The sequence below is a fragment of the Nerophis lumbriciformis genome, linkage group LG16 (genome assembly GCF_033978685.3).
Source record: "Nerophis lumbriciformis linkage group LG16, RoL_Nlum_v2.1, whole genome shotgun sequence".
Lineage (NCBI taxonomy): Eukaryota > Metazoa > Chordata > Actinopteri > Syngnathiformes > Syngnathidae > Nerophis > Nerophis lumbriciformis.
The window spans coordinates 32,840,489-32,863,740 of record NC_084563.2 but is presented as its reverse complement, the minus strand read 5'-3'; the positions used below and the strand labels follow the sequence as shown (position 1 = coordinate 32,863,740).

Genomic DNA, 23,252 nt, shown 5'->3' with positions numbered 1-23,252 from the left:
TTGCATAGTATGTATATATTATTAATGTTGTCAATACTAATCTTTATATATCTAGAAAGGCTGGTCCTAAAGAGGGAGGCATTTTTCTCAGGTCTCAAGAAGGTAACAAATACAAGAATGTGTGTGTGTGTGTGTGTGTGTGTGTGTGTGTGTGTGTGTGTGTGTGTGTGTGTGTTCTTGTATTTCTACCCTTCTTGAGACACCAAGAAGAAAAAGTATCTTCCATATGAGGAGGTGTGAACAAGTGATGACATAAATCATGGTCCCAATAACATTGCATCTAATAGAGAATGTCTCATCCACTCTGGTCAACATATGAAATAACAAGTGTGTGTAGGAAAATGAAATGCGCCCCCTTGGGCCAAAATTAATAAAATAAAAAATAAAAAATGTATATAGAGACATACTGTAATAACTTGAAGTAAATAATGAAGATAAAAAAAACAATTAAAAAAACCCAAACTAAACTAAAAGCAGTCTTTTTCTCACAATGTGTCGACTTTTTTCTTATAAAATTGGCAACAATTTCTCATATTCTTTCTGTTTCTGTAATATTGCGATATTTTCTTTTAATTAATTAGTACTTTTTTGTGTAAAATTATTACTTTTTGATGCAAAATGGTGACATTTGTCATACAAAATTCAGACTTTTATCACAATATTGCCATTTTTGTTGTTGTTCTTGTAAAACGGTGACATTTTTTGGAGTAAAATGATGACTTTTGTCATCATTTTGCCAAATAAAAATTCAAATCATTATTATATTATTGCCAACATTTTTAAAGTTTTCTTATAAAGTTGAGACTTTTGTCGAGTAAAATTGCGACTCTTTTCATTATATTACCAAAATTTTTAAGCTTTTCTTGTAAAATTGCGACTGTCATTGAGTGACATTTCAACTTTTATCACAACATTGCACAAATGTTCAGTTTTTCTTGTAAAATTTTGACTCGCGTTGAGTAAAATGACAACTTTTATTAGAATACTGACAACATTCTAAGTTTTTCTTGTGAAATTGTGACCGTTTTCTTGTGAAATTCCAACTAATTTTTCACTACAAGCTTTTTTATATTTGCATAGTATGTATGTATTATTAATGTTGTCAATACTAATCTTTATATATCTAGAAAGGCTGGTCCTAAAGAGGGAGGCATTTTTCTCAGGTCTCAAGAAGGTAACAAATACAAGAATGTGTGTGTGTGTGTGTGTGTGTGTGTGTGTGTGTGTGTGTGTGTGTGTGTGTGTGTGTGTGTGTTCTTGTATTTCTACCCTTCTTGAGACACCAAGAAGGAATAGTAGCTTCCATATGAGGAGGTTGTGAACAAGTGATGACATAAATCATGGTCCCAATAACATTACATCTAATAGAGAATGTCTCATCCCCTCTGGTCAACATATGAAATAACAAGTGTGTGTAAAAATTTGAAGTGCTCCCCCTTTGGCCAACATATGTAATAACAAGTGTGTGTAGGAAATTGAAATGCGCCCCCTTGGGCCAAAATTAATCAAATAAAAAATAAAAAATGTATATAGAGACATACTGTAATAACTTGAAGTAAATAATGAAGATAAAAAGACAATAAAAAAAAGAACTAAAAGCAGTCTTTTTCTCACAATGTGTCGACTTTTTTCTTATAAAATTGGCAACAATTTCTCATATTCTTTCTGTTTCTGTAATATTGCGATATTTTCTTTCAATCAATTAGTACTTTTTTGTGTAAAATTATTACTTTTTGATGCAAAATGGTGACATTTGTCATACAAAATTCAGACTTTTATCACAATATTGGCCATTTTTGTTGTTGTTCTTGTAAAACAGTGACACTTTTTGGAGTAAAATTATGACTTTTGTCATCATTTTGCCAAGTAAAAATTCAAATCATTATTATAATATTGCCAACATTTTTTAAGTTTTCTTATAAAGTTGGGACTTTTGTCGAGCAAAATTGCGACTCTTTTCATTATATTACCAAAATTTTTAAGCTTTTCTTGTAAAATTGTGACTGTCATTGAGTGACATTCCAACTTTTATCACAACATTGCACAAATGTTCAGTTTTTCTTGTAAAATTTTGACTCGCGTTGAGTAAAATGACAACTTTTATTAGAATACTCTCAACATTCTAAGTTTTTCTTGTGAAATTGTGACCGTTTTCTTGTGAAATTCCAACTCATTTTCACAACAAGCTTTTTTATATTTGCATAGTATGTATATATTATTAATGTTGTCAATACAAATCTTTATATATCTAGAAAGGCTGGTCCTAAAGAGGGAGGCATTTTTCTCAGGTCTCAAGAATGTAACAAATACAAAAATGTGTGTGTGTGTGTGTGTGTGTGTGTGTGTGTGTTCTTGTATTTCGACCCTTCTTGAGACAGAAGAAGGAAAATTAGCTTCCATATGAGGAGGTGTGAACAAGTGATGACATAAATCATGGTCCCAATAACATTGCATCTAATAGAGAATGTCTCATTTGCACCCCTGCTGGTGACATCTGTCAAAATGAGGGTGGTCCCAAAAAGGAGGGATTTTTCAAATTGACTGTGTGTCGCTTTTAAAAGTGCTCCCCCTCTGGTCAACATATGAAATAACAAGTGTGTGTAAGAAATTGAAATGCGGCCCTTTTGGCCAAAATTATTAAAGAAATCATTAAATATGTATATAGAGACATATCGAATAACTTGAAATAAAAAGAAAAAAAGAAAAAATGAACTAAAAGCAGTCTTTTTCTCACAACTTTTTTCTTATAAAATTGGCAACAATTTCTCATATTCTTTCTGTAATATTGCGATATTTTCTCGTAAAATTAGTACTTTTTTTGTGTACAATTATTACTTTTTGATGCAAAATGGTGACATTTGTCATACAAAATTCTGACTTTTATCACAATATTGCCAATTTTTTTGTTTTTCTTGTAAAACAGTGACATTTTTTGAGTAACATTATGACTTTTGTCATTATTTTGCCAACTAAAAAATTTCAGATTATTACTATAAAATTGCCAACATTTTTCAAGTTTTCTTATAGAGGTGTGACTTTTGTCAAGTAAAATTGTGTGTGTGTGTGTGTTCTTGTATTGCTACCCTTCTTGAGACACCAAGAAGGAAAAGTATCTTCCATATGAGGATGTGTGAACAAGTGATGACATAAATCATGGTCCCAATAACATTGCATCTAATAGAGAATGTCTCATTTGCACCCCTGCTGGTGACATCTATCAAAATGAGGGTGGTCCCAAAAAGGAGGGATTTTTCTAATTGACTGTGTGTCGCTTTTAAAAGTGCTCCCCCTCTGGTCAACATATGAAATAACAAGTGTGTGTAACAAATTGAAATTTGCCCCCTTTGGGCAAAATTAATAAAGAAAAATTAAATAAATATGTATATAGAGACATGCATAAGTAAATAATGAAGATTAAAAACCAATTACAAACAAAAAATAATAAAATTTTAAAAATAACTAACTTTTTCTCACAATGTGTCGACTTTTTTCTTATAAAATTGGCAACAATTTCTCATATTCTTTCTGTTTCTGTAATATTGCGATATTTTCTCGTAAAATTAGTATTTTTTGGTGTAAAATTATTACTTTTTAATGCAAAATGGTGACATTTGCCATACAAAATTTATCACCATATTGCCAATTTTTTTGTTGGTCTTGTAAAACAGTGAAATTTGGCTAAATGATTACTTTTGTCATCATTTTGCCAAGTAAAAATTCAGATTAGTATTATAATATTGCCAACATTTTTCAAGTTTTCTTATAAAGTTGGGACTATTGTCGAGTAAAATTACGACTCTTTTCATTATATGGCCAAAATGTTAAGCTTTTCTTGTAAAAATTGCGACTGTTATTGAGTAAAATTCCAACTTTTATCATAAAATCGCACAAACGTTCGGTTTTTCCTGTAAAATGTTGACTTGCGTTGAGTAAAATTACGACTTTTATTGTAATACTGCCAAAATTCTAAGTTTTTCTTGTGAAGTTGTGACCTTTTTCTTGTGAATTTCCAACTCATTTTTCACAACAAGCTTCTTTATATTTGCATAGTATGTATATATTATTAATGTTGTCAATACTAATCTTTATATATCTAGAAAGGCTGGTCCTAAAGAGGGAGGCATTTTCTCAGGTCTCAAGAAGGTAACAAATACAAGAATGTGTGGGTGTGTGTGTGTGCGCGTGTGTGTGTGTGTGTGTGTGTGTGTGTGTGTGTGTGTGTGTGTGTGTGTGTGTGTGTGTGTGTGTGTGTGTGTGTGTGTGCTGGCTCATTGCTGCAAATATATAAATAACCGCAGATGATTCACCTGTGAATAATTTAAATTGTTTCCCACTTGAAAATAGATTGTTTTTATTTCATTTAGCTGTGTTTAAAGTCCAGCTGTGAGGAGTGAAAATGGGCAGCACGCCTACACACACACCTATACACACCTACACACACACACACACACACACACACACACACACACACACACACACACACACACACACACACACACACACACTACGCAGGGGAAAAAACACATTTAAAGAAACAAACATCACGGAAGGGATTACTCCACCGTGCTGTGAGCGTGTGTGTGAGTGCGTGTGTGTGTGCGTGTGTGTGTGTGTGTGTGTGTGTGTGTGTGTGTGTGTGTGTGTGTGTGTGCAGCAGGTTTAAGACTGACTGACAGCTTGCATCCACGCACTGCATCCCCCCCTTTTCTGCAAGCTGAGTCGCGCATTGCTGTCCTCCACCCCCCCTTAGCCCACCTGCCCCTTCTGCATGCAAATGCATTCATGAAATAGCCATGCTGGGAAGAGCAGTACTGGATCTGGGCCGTGTGTGTCTGTCAGTAGCCGCGTTTCCTTTGCAGTTTCCCGCAAAATAAAAGCCGTATTTCCAAAATTTGGATAAAGTATATTTCCGACTTGTACCGTATTTTTCAGACTATAAGGCGCACTTAATATCCTTTCATTTTCTCAAAAACCGACAGTGCGCCTTATAACCCTGTGCGACGTAATTCTGGTTGTGCTTACCGGCCTCGGAGCTATTTTTTTTTTTTTGGTACACGGTGTAATAGTAAGTGTGATCAGTAGATGACAGTCAAACATAAGAGATAAGTGTAGACTGCTATATGACGCCAGTAAACACCAAAACTTTAAATGTTCCATTGAGAATATAGAACACTACACACTTGGCACCGCGTTTCCATTGCAGTTTCCCGCAAAACAAAAGCTGTATTTCTAAAATTCGGATAAAGTACCTTTGCAACTTGTAACGTATTTTTCGGACTATAAGGCGCACTTAAAATCCTTTAATTTTCTCAAAAACCGACAGTGCGCCTTATAACCTGGTGCGGCGTAATTCTGGTTGTGCTTACCGACCTCGAAGCTATTTTATTTGGTACATGGTGTAATGGTAAGTGTGACCAATAGATGGCAGTCATACATAAGAGATACGTGTAGACTGCATTATGACGCCAGTAAACAACAGCAAAACTTTAAATGTTCCATTGAGAATAAAGAACATTACACACATGGCGCCGCATTTCCATTGCAGTTTCCCGCAAAATAAATGCCGTATTTCCAAACATTTGGATAAAGCACATTTGAGACTTGTACCGTATTTTTCGGACTATAAGGCGCACTTAAAATCCTTTCTTTTTCTCAAAAACCGACAGTGCGCCTTATAGCCCGGTGCGGCATCATTCTGGTTGTGCTTACCGATCTTGAAGCTATTTTATTTGGTACATGGTGCAATGGTAAGTGTGACCACTAGATGGTAGTCACACAAGAGATACGTGTAGACTGCAATATGACGCCAGTAAACAATACCCAAACTTTAAATGTTCCATTCAGAATAAAAAACCTTACACACATGACGGCGCGTTTCCATTGCAGTTTCCCGCAAAATAAAAGCCGTATTTCCAAAAATGTGGATAAAGTACCTTTGCGACTACTACTGTAAATCATGCCATGACCCGGGTCACGGATCATGACAGTACCTCCCCCTGAAGGGACGGTTACCAGACCAAGGTAGAATCCCCACCACCCCCAAAAAAACAGAATAAGTCCAAAGTCAAGGAAGGGCAGAGGGAGGACTTGGCGGTGGGCCGCCAGGCCGAGTGTCCCCGAAGCCACCCGGGGACGAGTCAATTGACGAGACTACGAAGCCGCACCCCTTGATGGATTGTCGGTGCATTAAACATACACTATATTGCCAAAAGTATTTGGCCACCCATCCAAATGATGAGAATCAGGTGTCCTAATCACTTGGCCAGGTGTATAAAATCAAGCACTTAGGCATGGAGACTGTTTCTACAAACACTTGTGAAAGAATGGGCCGCTCTCAGTGATTTCCAGCGTGGAACTCGCTCCTAAATATTCCAAAGTCAACTTTAATATAAGAAAAGTAAAGAGTATGAGAACAACAGCAACTCAGCCACAAAGTGGTAGGCCACATAAACTGACAAGAGAGGGGTCAGCGGGTGCTGAAGCGCATAGTGCAAACATTTCTGTTAGTTGCTACAGAGCTCCAAACTTCAAATTAGCCCACGTACAGTACGCAGAGAGCTTCATGGAATGGGTTTCCATGGCCGAGCAGCTGCATCTAAGTCAGGCATCACCAAGTTCAATGCAAAGCGTGAGATGTAGTGGTGTAAAGCACGTCACCACTGGACTCTAGAGCAGTGGAGACGCCTTCTCTGGACTGATGAATCACGCTTTTCCATCTGGCAATCTGATGGACCAGTCTGGGTTTGGAGGTTGCCAGGAGAATGCTACATTTCGGACTGCATTGCGCCGAGTGTGAAATTTGGTGGAGGAGGAATTATGGTGTGGGGTTGTTTTTCATGAGTTGCAGGCCAGTCAAGTTCATCCACACCAGACTCTGTCATCCATGTCTTTATGGTTGGGAGCATGGAATTCTTCAAAACGTTTTGGTATCCTGGGGCATTCAAAGATCCTTTCACTGGAACAATATACGCTATACGCGCCAGTTAGGTGTCTTCTGTGTTTTTCACCTCGCTCAAGTGTTTTTTCCCGCACTCTAGCATTTTTTGCTGTTCACCCATGGTGACATTTTGGTTTTTAGCTTCACGCTCCGAGTGCTTGTATATATGGAACTGTATAATTGACTGTATTTATATTATTCACATGTGAATAATGCTGTATAATAGACTGTATTTATATTATTTACATGTGAATAATGCTGTATAGTAGACTGTATTTATATTATTCACATGTGAATAATGCTGTATAATAGACTGTATTTATATTATTTACATGTGAATAATGCTGTATAGTAGACTGTATTTATATTATTCACATATAAATAATGCTGTATAATAGACTGTATTTATATTATTCACATGTGAATAATGCTGTATAATAGACTGTATTTATATTATTCACATGTGAATAATGCTGTATAATAGACTGTATTTATGTTATTCACATATAAATAATGCTGAATAATAGACTGTATTTATATTAATCACACGTGAATAATGCTGTATAATAGACTGTATTTATATTATTCACATGTGAATGATGCTGTATAATAGACTGTATTTATATTATTCACATGTGAATAATGCTGTATAATAGACTGTATTTATGTTATTCACATATAAATAATGCTGAATAATAGACTGTATTTATATTAATCACACGTGAATAATGCTGTATAATAGACTGTATTTATATTATTCACATGTAAAAAAATACTTAAGTGTTTATTATTTATTGTGAGCGAACTGTGGTGCTGAATTTCCCCCAGGGATGAATAAAGTACTTTCTATTCTATTCTATTCTATTCTATTTTCATAGGGAGACAGGTCAGGACTACAGGCAGGCCAGTCTAGTACCCACACCCTTTTACTATGAAGTCATGCTGTTGTAACACGCGGCTTTGCATTGTCTTGCTGAAATAAGCAGGGGCGTCCATGTAAAAGACGTTGCTTGGATGGCAACATATGTTGCATTAATGGTGCCTTCACAGATGTTCCAACATTAAGGATCTTGTCTTTGCAGTCTATTCAATTGAATATAGGCTGAAAAGGATTTGCAAATCATTGTATTCTGTTTTTGTGTACCATTTACACAACGTGCCAACTTCACTGGTTTTGGGGTTTGTGTATTGAAATAAAGAAATCATTTAGCAAGAGTTTATAATTAGGGGAAAACGGCAGAGAATAAAAAAAATTATGACCTGCGATGTCTTTTTCCATCTTGGGGAAAAAAATTAAAGACTAATAATCTCATCATCAAAATAATCACCTCAGTAGATGTTTGATGCATGGAGACCGGCACTCCTGCTCAGGATAGAAGAACCTCCTTTGTCAGAAAAATGGCATTTTCCATTTTAAATAGCCCATAGCCCCGCCCACTAGCTGGGACCAATTTGACAGGGGTGAGAGTAAGAATGTTGTTCTTTTGTAAAATACACCATAAATAACCATCACACATCTAAAAGTATTCACATAGTACTTTTGCATTTGTAGATCAGTCATTGTTGGAGATTCAGTGTATTCAGGCTTGGATAACATAACTTTTAAATGTCCAGTGCACTGCAAAAAGTCAGTGTTCAAAAACAAGACAAAAAAATACAAAATTGAGGGGTATTTTATTTGAACTACCGTTAGCAAAATGATCTGAAAATTCGGCTTGTCAAGACTTTCCAAAACAAGTAAAATTAAAGCTGCAAGCAGCGATGGACGGGACCGACTTTGACGTCACATAAAATCCAAACCATAGCAGTAATTAAAACTCTTTGTTCAACTTTTAATCAGAAGCGTTCAATCTCTCTCCTGTGCTAGTTTGAAGCCGACACGACAAACGCGCTCAGAGGAGATAATGTTTGAAAAAAGTGACCGGTTTTTACAAAACTTTTGTTTTGAAGGGGAAATTTCAAACTTCCTGTTGATTTTTGCTGGGGGTTGTCAGTATATGAAATGTAGTGAGACCTACATAGAGGTTTTTGTTTAATGTCTCTAAGACATTCCTACTGGAAGTTACAGGCAGTTCTGTCTGAGATTTCTTCCTCGGAGCAGTTGTGTCTGTGTTTTCTTCCTAGGGGGCGCTAGAGCGCAATTTTGAGTTTTGGGGTTGGGTTTTATATTAGATCGCAATTTTTGCCAGTCCTGATGTGTGTGTCCAGTTTGGTGAGTTTTGAAGCATGTTAAGGGGGTCAAATTACAGCTCAAAGAGGCAAAAGTGACTGTTTTTAGTAAACTTTTGTTTTGAAGGGGGAATTGCCAACTTCCTGTTGATTTTTGCTGAAGGATGTCAATGTATGAAATCTAGGTCTACCTACATAGAGGTTTTTGTTTCATGTCTCCACGACATTCCTACCGGAAGTTACAAGCAGTTTTGTCTGTGTTTTTTCCTAGGGGGCGCTAAAGCGCAAAGTTTCAGTTTTGGGGTTTGGTTTTTTGATTAGATGGCAATTTTCGCCAGTCCTGATGTGTGTGTCAAATATGATGAGTTTTGAAGCATGTTAAGAGGGTCAAATTACAGCTCAAAGAGGCGGCGGAATAATAATAATAATAAAACGCACGAAATACAATAGGGTCCTCTGTCCCAAAAGGACATTGCGGTCCCTAATTAGCTAACCTCAATGAACCCAAAAATACCATAAAATAAGTATATTCTCACTAATAACAAGTGCACTTTTCTTGGTAGAAAAAAAAGAGACCTTTTTGCTCATTATGTTGAAAAATATTCTTAAATGACATAATGATATGCGCTCGGCATTACATTTCTTGAAACCAGCAAACGTATACTAAAAACTAGTTTATTGTTCTTAATGGAAAGGCAACAAGGCAACCGCTTGTTACTCTCGGGGTCTCCTCGCCGCTCAGGAAAATCATATGGTCTAAAAATGCATTTTTCCATGGATAACATGACATCATCGCGCCAAGTGCGTGCTCTTTCAGTCAATTAGTGCGCATATTATTGTAATTTTGAAGAATTCATCTGAATGTGCATGAACTATTTCTGTTCAAAATTGTTTGAAATGTTAAATGTTTAAATATTAACTGTCCGTTTACTGTACTGTGCCAACTGCACTACTATATGAGTACGTATTTTCTATTGTTTCATTGGAAATAAAACAGCAAAGTCCATTTGGCTGTCATCTGTTTTAATTATGAGACACAATTGTGTCAAAGTCATGAATTTTTTTATTTCATGCTTGAAATAAGAAATGATTACTTTTAAAAAGTAGTTTTATACTTGTGAGTGTTGATGACACAGCTTTGCAACACTTGATATTCTAGTTTCAGGCATGTTTTACTCAATATAGGTCATCAAATCTCAGCAACAAGCTGTAATGTCTTACTGAGATCATTTAGGACCAAAACACTTAAAACAAGTAAAACACTCTAACATAAAATCTGCTTAGTGAGAAGAATTATCTTATCAGACAGAAAATAAGCAAATATCACCCTTATTTGAGATATTTCATCTTACTTAGATTTCACTTTTTGCAGTGTGTCCTTCCGTAACACCCAGCTTTTGACAACCATGGTTCGGCCCAAATTAGGCCTAATTAGTCAAGGCAGGTGTGTTCACCTATATAAAGCCCTCAAGCCCCGCCCGGACTCTTTTATCCACCCGTTCAGAGCCATGGTGAGTGACAGGTCACCATTTGTTTGCAGAGCACATGCTTTTCACTGACTAACAAGATTGAATGTTAACAAGGGTTCCTGGTTCGATCCCCACCTTCTGCCAACCACGTCACGTTCGTTGTGTCCTTGAGCAAGGCACCTCACCCTCGCTCCTGATGGGTCGTGGTTAGGGCCTTGCATGGCAGTGTGTGAATGTGTGTGTGAATGGGTGAATGTGGAAATAGTGTCAAAGTGCCTTGAAGGTAGAAAAGCGCTATACAGTATAACCCATTTAATGTTTGTAGTTTGTCCTTGTTGAGCTTCCTTACAAATGTGTAGGTTTGAGAGGAAGTTTAAGGGCAAACAGTGGGGTCAAACTGTCACACGGTACCGAAAGTTCAAACCCCGGCCTAGTCATACCAAAGACGATAAAAATGGGAGCCATTCCCTCCCTGCTTGGCACTCAGCATCAAGGCTTGGAATTGAGGGTTAAATCACCAAAAATGATTCCCGGGCGCGGCAAATATCAACATGAGTAATCAGTCGATCCATACAGCAAATGGAATACTAGCAAAAGGTAATGTGCAGAAAAAAAACCTAATAAAAATGTATCACTTTATGTGTGGGGCACCTTTTGGATCCCAAATATATTTAGTGGTATTTTATTTATCTTTTCACTGAGTACTCAAAAAATATGAAATAAATAAAATCAACAGTGTCCTGCATTATTGATCTTTTAGGGCTCTAATTACTAAATACTGCATATTTCAGTTTTACTATAAAAAACAAAGTTGTTTTAAAAAAAGCCATAAAACCTTTTTTTTTTTTTTTTTTTTAATTTATATCAACTTGAAGTTGATATAGAGATTTACTGTAAGCGTTAAATAAAAAATAATAATTTGACTTATTTTTAACATTTTAATGACTGAGACCCTTTATGGTCTAAAGGTAAAATACATTTAAAAAAATCCATATATTTTGTTATGGTTTGAAAATTAAAGTTAATTTTTCTGTGTGTGGCCCTCAGTGGAAAAAATGTGGACAACCCCAAAGTAAAGGAAATTAAATGAGCTCAAATATACCGACAAATGAGGCATAATGATGCAATGTGTACATACAGCTAGCCTAAATAGCCCGATTAGCACTACGACAAGTCAAAGACATCAACAAAGCGCGCCTTTGTGCATTCACGCACAGTATAAAATGTTTGGTGGACAAAATGAGACAAAGGAGTGGAAGGTTTTACATGTAAAACTGTTGCGTCACAGTCCACACTGTGGTGAGTTCAAGAAGCGCAGAAATTAGGACAAAACGATGTTCACCAAATACTCTCATCATTGCTTCACAATGATCATATTGTGACGCAATCAGGTTGTTTTACTTGTTTTGCAGCGGTATTGTTGCAATGATTGTATCAGGTTGTTTTACTTGTTTTGCAGTGGTATTGTTGCAATGATTATATCAGGTTGTTTTACTTGTTTTGCAGCATTATTGTTGCAATGATTATATCAGGTTGTTTTACTTGTTTTGCAGTGTTATTGTGACAATGATCATATTGTGACGCAATCAGGTTGTTTTACTTGTTTTGCAGCGTTATTGTGACAATGATCATATTGTGAAGCAATCAGGTTGTTTTACTTGTTTTGCAGCGTTATTGTTACAATGATTATATCAGGTTGTTTTACTTGTTTTGGCGTGGCGCAGTGGGAGAGTCGCCGTGCGCAACCCGAGGGTCCCTGGTTCAATCCCCACCTAGTACCAACCTCGTCATGTCCGTTGTGTCCTTGAGCAAGACACTTCACCCTTGCTCCTGATGGGTGCTGGTTAGCGCCTTGCATGGCAGCTCCCTCCATCAGTGTGTGAATGTGTGTGTGAATGGGTAAATGTGGAAGTAGTGTCAAAGCGCTTTGAGTACCTTGAAGGTAGAAAAGCGCTATACAAGTACAACCCATTTATCATTTATTATTTATTTATTGTGACAATGATCATATTGTGAAGCAATTAGGTTGTTTTACTTGTTTTGCAGTGTTATTGTTACAATGATCATATTGTGAAGCAATAAGGTTGTTTTACTTGTTTTGCAGCGTTATTGTGACAATGATTATATCAGGTTGTTTTACTTGTTTTGCAGCATTATTGTGACAATGATCATATTGTGAAGCAATTAGGTTGTTTTACTTGTTTTGCAGCGTTATTGTGACAATGATCATATTGTGAAGCAATCAGGTTGTTTTACTTGTTTTGCAGTGTTATTGTGACAATTATCATATTGTGACGCAATCAGGTTGTTTTATTTGTTTTGCAGCGTTATTGTTGCAATGATTATATCAGGTTGTTTTACTTGTTTTGCAACATTATTGTGACAATGATCATTTTGTGAAACAATCAGGTTGTTTTACTTGTTTTGCAGCGTTATTGTTACAATGATTGTATCAGGTTGTTTTACTTGTTTTGCAGCGGTATTGTGACAATGATCATATTGTGAAGCAATCAGGTTGTTTTACTTGTTTTGCAGTGTAGTTGTTACAATGATCATATTGTGAAGCAATCAGGTTGTTTTACTTGTTTTGCAGCGGTATTGTGACAATGATCATATTGTGAAGCAATTAGGTAGTTTTACTTGTTTTGCAGCGTTATTGTTACAATGATCATATTGTGACGCAAACAGGTTGTTTTACTTGTTTTGCAGCGTTTTTGTTACAATGATTATATCAGGTTGTTTTACTTGTTTTGCAGCATTATTGTGACAATGATCACATTGTGAAGCAATCAGGTTGCTTTACTTGTTTTGCAGCGTTATTGTTACAATGATTATATCAGGTTGTTTTACTTGTTTTGCAGTGTTATTGTGACAATGATCATGTTGTTTTGCTGCGTTATTTTTACAATGATTATATCAGGTTGTTTTACTTGTTTTGCAGCGTAATTGTGACAATGATCATATTGTGACGCAATCAGGTTGTTTTACTTGTTTTGCAGCGTTATTGTTACAATGATTATATCAGGTTGTCTTATTTGTTTTGCAGCATTATTGCATACCTGCCAACTACTCCGGTTTCCCGTAATTAGTACGGTTTTCATCAACCTATTCCGGGTTACGGTTGCAGTGATAAAAAATACGGTTTTTCATTAATTAAATTTTTTTTTTTTTTTTAAAGTTTTATTCACAAAATCGCGTAACAACAATGACATTCGACCTGCTTTTCGTAACTTCCTATCGAGCCATTCCGCGAGGCTATTTATAGCACCGCTGCCAAGCACGAGGCACCTGTTGTCATTGTTTCCAAACGAGCGAACGATCATGGAATCAGCCGGAGAAAAATCGCATACGAGTCTTAAACCGAAAAGAAAACTGCAGTCATTCCGTGAAGAATATTCAAAAGCCTATCCGGGAATAATTATCCGTTCCAAAAAGGGTGAAAACTACGCGAATTGCACCTTGTGCAGACAAGATTTTTCGATCGGACACGGAGGAATTAGCGATGTAAAAGACCACGTTGGGACAAAAAAACAAGTCTAATGCCGTTGCTAAATTTGGATTTTAGCCACAAAAAGGTAATGACACCAATGTTATCTATTGGAATTGTTTAGTACTGTTATACTGTTAAAAGTGTTTATACTATTTATGCTTTCAAGTCCAAGTTGAAGAAATCTTGTTAAATGTTGACAGCATAACTACCAAAATACAGAAGTATGTCCTTAATATTTTTGCAGTGCTATTTCTGTTGAAAAGTTAAAATGATTACATTAGAGATGTGATGTGCCACTTTTCAAGTGTCTGATGGCTTAAATTCATTTTCATTAATTTTTCATATTTTGAATTCTTTTGAAAGGCTTACAAAAAAACTACATTTGAATTGTAATTCCATGCTATTGACAGGACTATTAATTTTAATGAAGTTAGCTTACCATGTTTACAGTATGATAATTGTGATAGAAATGTGAATTTTAGGCACAGAATATTTTTTACAATTGAACAAGGCAGTAGATTATACAAGCTTGGACAGAAAGTTAATAATGACACCAATTTTTTTTTTTAATGGAATTGTTTAGTACTGTTTTACCATTTGTTTACTGTAAAAAGTGTTTATACTGTTTATACTTTCAATTAACAAATTGAAGTCTTGTGAAGGGTTGACAGGATAACTGGCATTAACTGTCAACATAATTTCAAACTATTGAAGTTAGCTTACAGAATAAACATGTCAATCAACCCATATGATTTTTGCTGTAATATTTTTGTTTTGAAAAGTCACTGTGACTGATAGAAAAGTGATGGTTTTAGCAACATTTTAACCTGTCTGAATGCTAATAATCATTTTGCGTCGGGGGGCGAAGCCTGAACCCCCCACCAGGACTTTGTCCTGGACCTACCGGGGCCTGCGGCCCCTGGACCCTGGCTACTAGGTTTTTCTGATTTCAAAAGTTGGCAGGTATGTTATTGTGACAATGATCATATTGTGAAACAATCAGGTTGCTTTACTTGTTTTGCAGCGTTATTGTTACAATGATTATATCAGGTTGTTTTACTTGTTTTGCAGTGTTATTGTTACAATGTTTATATTGTGACACAATCAGGTTGTTTTACTTGTTTTGCAGCGTTGTTGTGACAATGATCATATTGTGAAGCAATCAGGTTGTTTTACTTGTTTTGCAGCGTTATTCTTACAATGATTATATCAGGTTGTTTTACTTGTTTTGCAGTGTTATTGTGACAATGATCATATTGTGACGCAATCAGGTTGTTTTACTTGTTTTGCCGCGTTATTCTTACAATGATTATATCAGGTTGTTTTACTTGTTTTGCAGCGTTATTGTGACAATGATCATATTGTGACAATGATCATATTGTGACGCAATCAGGTTGTTTTACTTGTTTCGCAGCGTTATTGTGACGATCATATTGTGAAGCAATCAGGTTGTTTTACTTGTTTTGCAGCGTTATTGTTACAATGATTATATCAGGTTGTTTTACTTGTTTTGCAGCGTTATTGTGACAATGATCATATTGTAAAGCAATTAAGTTGTTTTACTTGTTTTGCAGCGTTATTGTGACAATGATCATATTGTGACGCAATCAGGTTGTTTTACTTGTTTTGCAGCGTTATTGTAACAATGACCATATTGTGAAGCAATCAAGTTGTTTTACTTGTTTTGCAGTGTTATTGTTACAATGATCATTTTGTGAAGCAATCAGGTTGTTTTACTTGTTTTGCTGCATTATTGTTACAATGATTATATCAGGTTGTTTTACTTGTTTTGCAGCGTAATTGTGACAATGATCATATTGTGACGCAATCAGGTTGATTTACTTGTTTTGCAGCGTTATTGTTACAATGATTATATCAGGTTGTCTTATTTGTTTTGCAGCATTATTGTGACAATGATCATATTGTGAAACAATCAGGTTGCTTTACTTGTTTTGCAGCGTTATTGTTACAACGATTATATCAGGTTGTTTTACTTGTTTTGCAGTGTTATTGTTACAATGATCATATTGTGAAGCAATCAGGTTGTTTTACTTGTTTTGCAGCGTTATTCTTACAATGATTATATCAGGTTGTTTTACTTGTTTTGCAGTGTTGTGACAATGATCATATTGTGACGCAATCAGGTTGTTTTACTTGTTTTGCAGCGTTATTCTTACAATGATTATATCAGGTTGTTTTACTTGTTTTGCAGCGTTATTGTGACAATGATCATATTGTGACAATGATCATATTGTGACGCAATCAGGTTGTTTTACTTGTTTTGCAGCGTTGTGACAATGATCATATTGTGAAGCAATCAGGTTGTTTTACTTGTTTTGCAGCGTTATTGTTACAATGATTATATCAGGTTGTTTTACTTGTTTTGCAGCGTTATTGAGACAATGATCATATTGTAAAGCAATTAGGTTGTTTTACTTGTTTTGCAGCGTTATTGTGACAATGATCATATTGTGACGCAATCAGGTTGTTTTACTTGTTTTGCAGCATTATTGTTACAATGATTATATCAGGTTGTTTTACTTGTTTTGCAGCGTTATTGTGACAATGATCATATTGTGAAGCAATCAGGTTGTTTTACTTGTTTTGCAGTGTTATTGTGACAATGATCATATTGTGAAGCAATCAGCTTGTTTTACTTGTTTTGCAGCATTATTGTGACAATGATCATATTGTGAAGCAATTAGGTTGTTTTACTTGTTTTTTAGCGTTGTGACAATGATCATATTGTGAAGCAATCAGGTTGTTTTACTTGTTTTGCAGCGGCATTGTGACAATGATCATATTGTGACGCAATCAGGTTGTTTTACTTGTTTTGCAGCGTTTGTTACAATGATCATATTGTGACACAATCAGGTTGTTTTACTTGTTTTGCAGCGTTATTGTGACAATGATCATATTGTGAAGCAATCAGGTTTTTACTTGTTTTGCAGCGTTATTGTTGCAATGATTGTATCAGGTTGTTTTACTTGTTTTGCAGTGTTTTTGTGACAATGATCATATTGTGACGCAATCAGGTTGTTTTACTTGTTTTGCAGTGTTATTGTTACAATGATCATATTGTGACGCAATCAGGTTGTTTTACTTGTTCTGCAGCGTTATTGTGACTATGATCATATTGTGACGCAATCAGGTTGTTTTACTTGTTTTGCAGCGTTATTGTTACAATGATTATATCAGGTTGTTTTACTTGTTTTGCAGCGTTATTGTGACAATGATCATATTGTGAAGCAATCAGCTTGTTTTACTTGTTTTGCAGCGTTATTGTTACAATGATTATATCAGGTTGTTTTACTTGTTTTGCAGCGTTATTGTTACAATGATTATATCAGGTTGTTTTACTTGTTTTGCAGCGTTATTGTGACAATGATCATATTGTAAAGCAATTAAGTTGTTTTACTTGTTTTGCAGCGTTATTGTGACAATGATCATATTGTGACGCAATCAGGTTGTTTTACTTGTTTTGCAGCGTTATTGTAACAATGACCATATTGTGAAGCAATCAAGTTGTTTTACTTGTTTTGCAGTGTTATTGTTACAATGATCATTTTGTGAAGCAATCAGGTTGTTTTACTTGTTTTGCTGCGTTATTGTTACAATGATTATATCAGGTTGTTTTACTTGTTTTGCAGCGTAATTGTGACAATGATCATATTGTGACGCAATCAGGTTGTTTTACTTGTTTTGCAGCGTTATTGTTACAATGATTATATCATGTCTTATTTGTTTTGCAGCATTATTGTGACAATGATCATATTGTGAAACAATCAGGTTGCTTTACTTGTTTTGCAGCGTTATTGTTACAACGATTATATCAGGTTGTTTTACTTGTTTTGCAGTGTTATTGTTACAATGATCATATTGTGACACAATCAGGTTGTTTTACTTGTTTTGCAGCGTTATTGTGACAATGATCATATTGTGAAGCAATCAGGTTGTTTTACTTGTTTTGCAGCGTTATTCTTACAATGATTATATCAGGTTGTTTTACTTGTTTTGCAGTGTTGTGACAACGATCATATTGTGACGCAATCAGGTTGTTTTACTTGTTTTGCAGCGTTATTCTTACAATGATTATATCAGGTTGTTTTACTTGTTTTGCAGCGTTATTGTGACAATGATCATATTGTGACAATGATCATATTGTGACGCAATCAGGTTGTTTTACTTGTTTTGCAGCGTTGTGACAATGATCATATTGTGAAGCAATCAGGTTGTTTTACTTGTTTTGCAGCGTTATTGTTACAATGATTATATCAGGTTGTTTTACTTGTTTTGCAGTGTTATTGAGACAATGATCATATTGTAAAGCAATTAGGTTGTTTTCCTTGTTTTGCAGCGTTATTGTGACAATGATCATATTGTGACGCAATCAGGTTGTTTTACTTGTTTTGCAGCATTATTGTTACAATGATTATATCAGGTTGTTTTACTTGTTTTGCAGCGTTATTGTGACAATGATCATATTGTAAAGCAATCAGGTTGTTTTACTTGTTTTGCAGTGTTATTGTGACAATGATCATATTGTGAAGCAATCAGCTTGTTTTACTTGTTTTGCAGCATTATTGTGACAATGATCATATTGTGAAGCAATTAGGTTGTTTTACTTGTTTTTTAGCGTTGTGACAATGATCATATTGTGAAGCAATCAGGTTGTTTTACTTGTTTTGCAGCGGCATTGTGACAATGATCATATTGTGACGCAATCAGGTTGTTTTACTTGTTTTGCAGCGTTATTGTGACAATGATCATATTGTGAAGCAATCAGGTTTTTACTTGTTTTGCAGCGTTATTGTTGCAATGATTGTATCAGGTTGTTTTACTTGCTTTGCAGTGTTTTTGTGACAATGATCATATTGTGACGCAATCAGGTTGTTTTACTTGTTTTGCAGTGTTATTGTTACAATGATCATATTGTGACGCAATCAGGTTGTTTTACTTGTTTTGCAGCGTTATTGTGACTATGATCATATTGTGACGCAATCAGGTTGTTTTACTTGTTTTGCAGCGTTATTGTTACAATGATTATATCAGGTTGTTTTACTTGTTTTGCAGCGTTATTGTGACAATGATCATATTGTGAAGCAATCAGCTTGTTTTACTTGTTTTGCAGCGTTATTGTTACAATGATTATATCAGGTTGTTTTACTTGTTTTGCAGTGTTATTGTGACAATGATCATATTGTGACGCAATCAGGTTGTTTTACTTGTTTTGCAGCGTTATTGTTGCAATGATTATATCAGGTTGTTTTACTTGTTTTGCAGCGTTATTGTGACAATGATCATATTGTGACAATGATCATATTGTGAAGCAATCAGGTTGTTTTACTTGTTTTGCAGCGTTATTGTTACAATGATTATATCAGGTTGTTTTACTTGTTTTGCAGTGTTATTGTGACAATGATCATATTGTGACGCAATCAGGTTGTTTTACTTGTTTTTCAGCGTTATTGTTACAATGATTATATCAGGTTGTTTTACTTGTTTTTCAGCGTTATTGTGACAATGATCATATTGTGAAGCAATCAGGTTGTTTTACTTGTTTTGCAGCGTTATTGTAACAATGATCATATTGTGAAGCAATCAGGTTGTTTTACTTGTTTTGCAGCGTTATTGTTACAATGATTATATCAGGTTGTTTACTTGTTTTGCAGCGTTATTGAGACAATGATCATATTGTGAAACAATCAGGTTGCTTTACTTGTTTTGCAGCGTTATTGTTACAATGATTATATCAGGTTGTTTTACTTGTTTTGCAGCGTTATTGTTACAATGATTATATCAGGTTGTTTTACTTGTTTTGCAGCGTTATTGTGACAATGATCATATTGTGACGCAATCAGGTTGTTTTACTTGTTTTGCAGCGTTATTGTGACAATGATTATATCAGGTTGTTTTACTTGTTTTGCAGTGTTATTGTGACAATGATCATATTGTGACGCAATCAGGTTCTTTTACTTGTTTTGCAGCGTTATTGTGACAATGATCATATTGTGAAGCAATCAGGTTGTTGTACTTGTTTTGCAGCGTTATTGTTACAATGATTATATCAGGTTGTTTTACTTGTTTTGCAGCATTATTGTGACAATGATCATATTGTGACAATGATCATATTGTGACGCAATCAGGTTGTTTTACTTGTTTTTCATGCAACATTTCTACAGAAGTTGCATCTTCTTTGAAATAAATCTATATATTGTACTTGTTTTTGATGGTGAAAACTACCAAAATGCCCCCCACAGCCTTTGATTAGTCAGTCTGTGGCCCTCAGTGGAAAACGTTTGGCCACCCCTGCTATAGACCAACATGAGTATCTTCTCTGCATTGCCAGGTACTATGAAACGGGCAGTATCCGCCCCGGCGTCATCGGGGGATCCAAACCAAAGGTTGCTACACCCAAAGTGGTCGACAAGATTGCCGACTACAAACGCCAAAACCCCACCATGTTTGCCTGGGAGATCCGGGACCGGCTCCTGGCCGAGAGAGTATGCGACAACGACAGCGTGCCCAGCGTCAGCTCCATCAACAGGTACTCATCGTCTAATACACTACCCTTTTTGAGGAATTACCCAAGTGCGATTTTTCTCTCAAATTGCCATTCAATTTGGAGATTTCAAAAATATTTGGCTCAGAGCCCGCGAAAAGGTATAATCTGGCCCGCAAGGTGCGTTTGCCAAGTATAAAAATGAGTTTTTCATGAAAGAAATTGCTGTTCTATATGTGTCCACTGGATGTCGTAATAGCAATTCAAAGTGTAACCCCCGTCACACATGGCAGTGTTTAAAGGTGACGTGTCAGCTGACTGTTGTGGCGGGCGGCAGATGGCGACAGACTGATGCTGTGGCGACACGCAATACCTTCTTTCATTGTAAATTGTCCACTCAAAGGATAAAAAAAAACCCGAAATGGTAAGATGCAAAGACTTAAGTCAACATGACCATTGGTTGGTTAACGACAATGCGATGTGCACCCTGAACTCCATTGTAAAAATGTGTGGTTCTACATTTGTTGTTTGTAGTATTTTTATTTTATGCTTAAATCTACCATGTTCACATTGTTTGTTTGCCGGGATGTTACCTTTAATTCGGCTATCATACTGTTATTGTATGTATATATGTATATGTATATATAACAGTATGATAGCCGGTTAACTGCAATGCGATGTGCACCCTGAACTCCATTGTAAAAATGCATGGTTCTCCATTTGTTGTTTGTAGTATTTTATTCTTAAATCTACCATGTTCACATTGGTTATGTTTGTAGGGATCTTACCTTTAATTCGGCTATCATACTGTTATTGTATGTATATGTATATATAACAGTATGATAGCCAGTTAACGGCAATGCGATGTGCACCCTGAACTCCATTGTAAATATGTGTGGTTCTACATTTGTTGCTTGTAGTATTTTATTCTTAAATCTACCATGTTCACATTAGTTATGTTTGTGAGGGTCTTACCTTTAATTCGGCTATCATACTGTTATTGTATGTATATATGTATATGTATATATAACAGTATGATAGCCGGTTAATGGCAATGCGATGTGCACCCTGAACTCCATTGTAAAAATGTGTGGTTCTACATTTCTTGTTTGTATTTTATTTTCTGCTTAAATCTACCATGTTCACATTGGTTATATTTGTAGGGATCTTACCTTTAATTCGGCTATCATACTGTTATTGTATGTATATATGTATATGTTTATATAACAGTATGATAGCCGGTTAACGGCAATGCGATGTGCACCCTGAACTCCATTGTAAAAATGTGTGGTTCTACATTTGTTGTTGGTAGATTTAAGAATAAAATAAAATACTACAATGTTCACATTGGTTATGTTTGTAGGGATCTTACCTTTAATTCGGCTATCATACTGATATTGTATGTATATGTATGTATAACAGTATGATAGCCGGTTAATGGCAATGCGATGTGCACCCTGAACTCCATTGTAAAAATGTGTGGTTCTACATTTCTTGTTTGTAGTATTTTATTCTTAAATCTACCATGTTCACATTGGTTATGTTTGTAGGGATCTTACCTTTAATTCGGCTATCATACTGTTATTGTATGTATATGTATATATAACAGTATGATAGCCGGTTAACGGCAATGCGATGTGCACCCTGAACTCCATTGTAAAAATGTGTGGTTCTACATTTGTTGTTTGTAGTATTTTATTTTATTCTTAAATCTACCATGTTCACATTGGTTATGTTTGTAGGGATCTTACCTTTAATTCGGCTATCATACTGTTATTGTATGTATATGTATATGTATATATAACAGTATGATAGCCAGTTAACGGCAATGCGATGTGCACCCTGAACTCCATTGTAAATATGTGTGGTTCTACATTTGTTGCTTGTAGTATTTTATTCTTAAATCTACCATGTTCACATTAGTTATGTTTGTGAGGGTCTTACCTTTAATTCGGCTATCATACTGTTATTGTATGTATATATGTATATGTATATATAACAGTATGATAGCCAGTTAATGGCAATGCGATGTGCACCCTGAACTCCATTGTAAAAATGTGTGGTTCTACATTTCTTGTTTGTAGTATTTTATTTTCTGCTTAAATCTACCATGTTCACATTGGTTATATTTGTAGGGATCTTACCTTTAATTCGGCTATCATACTGTTATTGTATGTATATGTATATGTATATATAACAGTATGATAGCCAGTTAACGGCAATGCGATGTGCACCCTGAACTCCATTGTAAATATGTGTGGTTCTACATTTGTTGCTTGTAGTATTTTATTCTTAAATCTACCATGTTCACATTGGTTATGTTTGTAGGGATCTTACCTTTAATTCGGCTATCATACTGTTATTGTATGTGATTATGTATATATAACAGTATGATAGCCGGTTAACGGCAATGCGATGTGCACCCTGAACTCCATTGTAAAAATGTGTGGTTCTACATTTGTTGTTTGTAGTATTTTATTTTCTGCTTAAATCTACCATGTTCACATTGGTTATATTTGTAGGGATCTTACCTTTAATTCGGCTATCATACTGTTATCGTATGTATATGTATATGTATATATAACAGTATGATAGCCGGTTAACGGCAATGCAATGTGCACCCTGAACTCCATTGTAAAAATGCGTGGTTCTCCATTTGTTGTTTGTAGTATTTTATTTTATGCT

At 35.4% G+C, this 23,252-nt stretch overlaps 1 protein-coding gene across 3 annotated transcripts in view; it reads left to right on the top strand.

Moving 5' to 3' along the window:
- The window catches only part of pax5 (paired box 5), a 232,053-nt gene that overhangs the window by 41,375 nt on the left and 167,426 nt on the right, over positions 1-23,252 (top strand). For 2 of the 3 annotated variants that reach the window (XM_061977033.1, XM_061977032.1), the window contains exon 3: positions 20,415-20,612. In XM_061977033.1, coding sequence (XP_061833017.1) covers positions 20,415-20,612 — 198 coding nt within the window. Of the gene's footprint in view, positions 1-10,588; positions 10,618-20,414; positions 20,613-23,252 lie in introns of those variants that run through there. The other variant, XM_061977034.1, reaches the window with a different exon arrangement.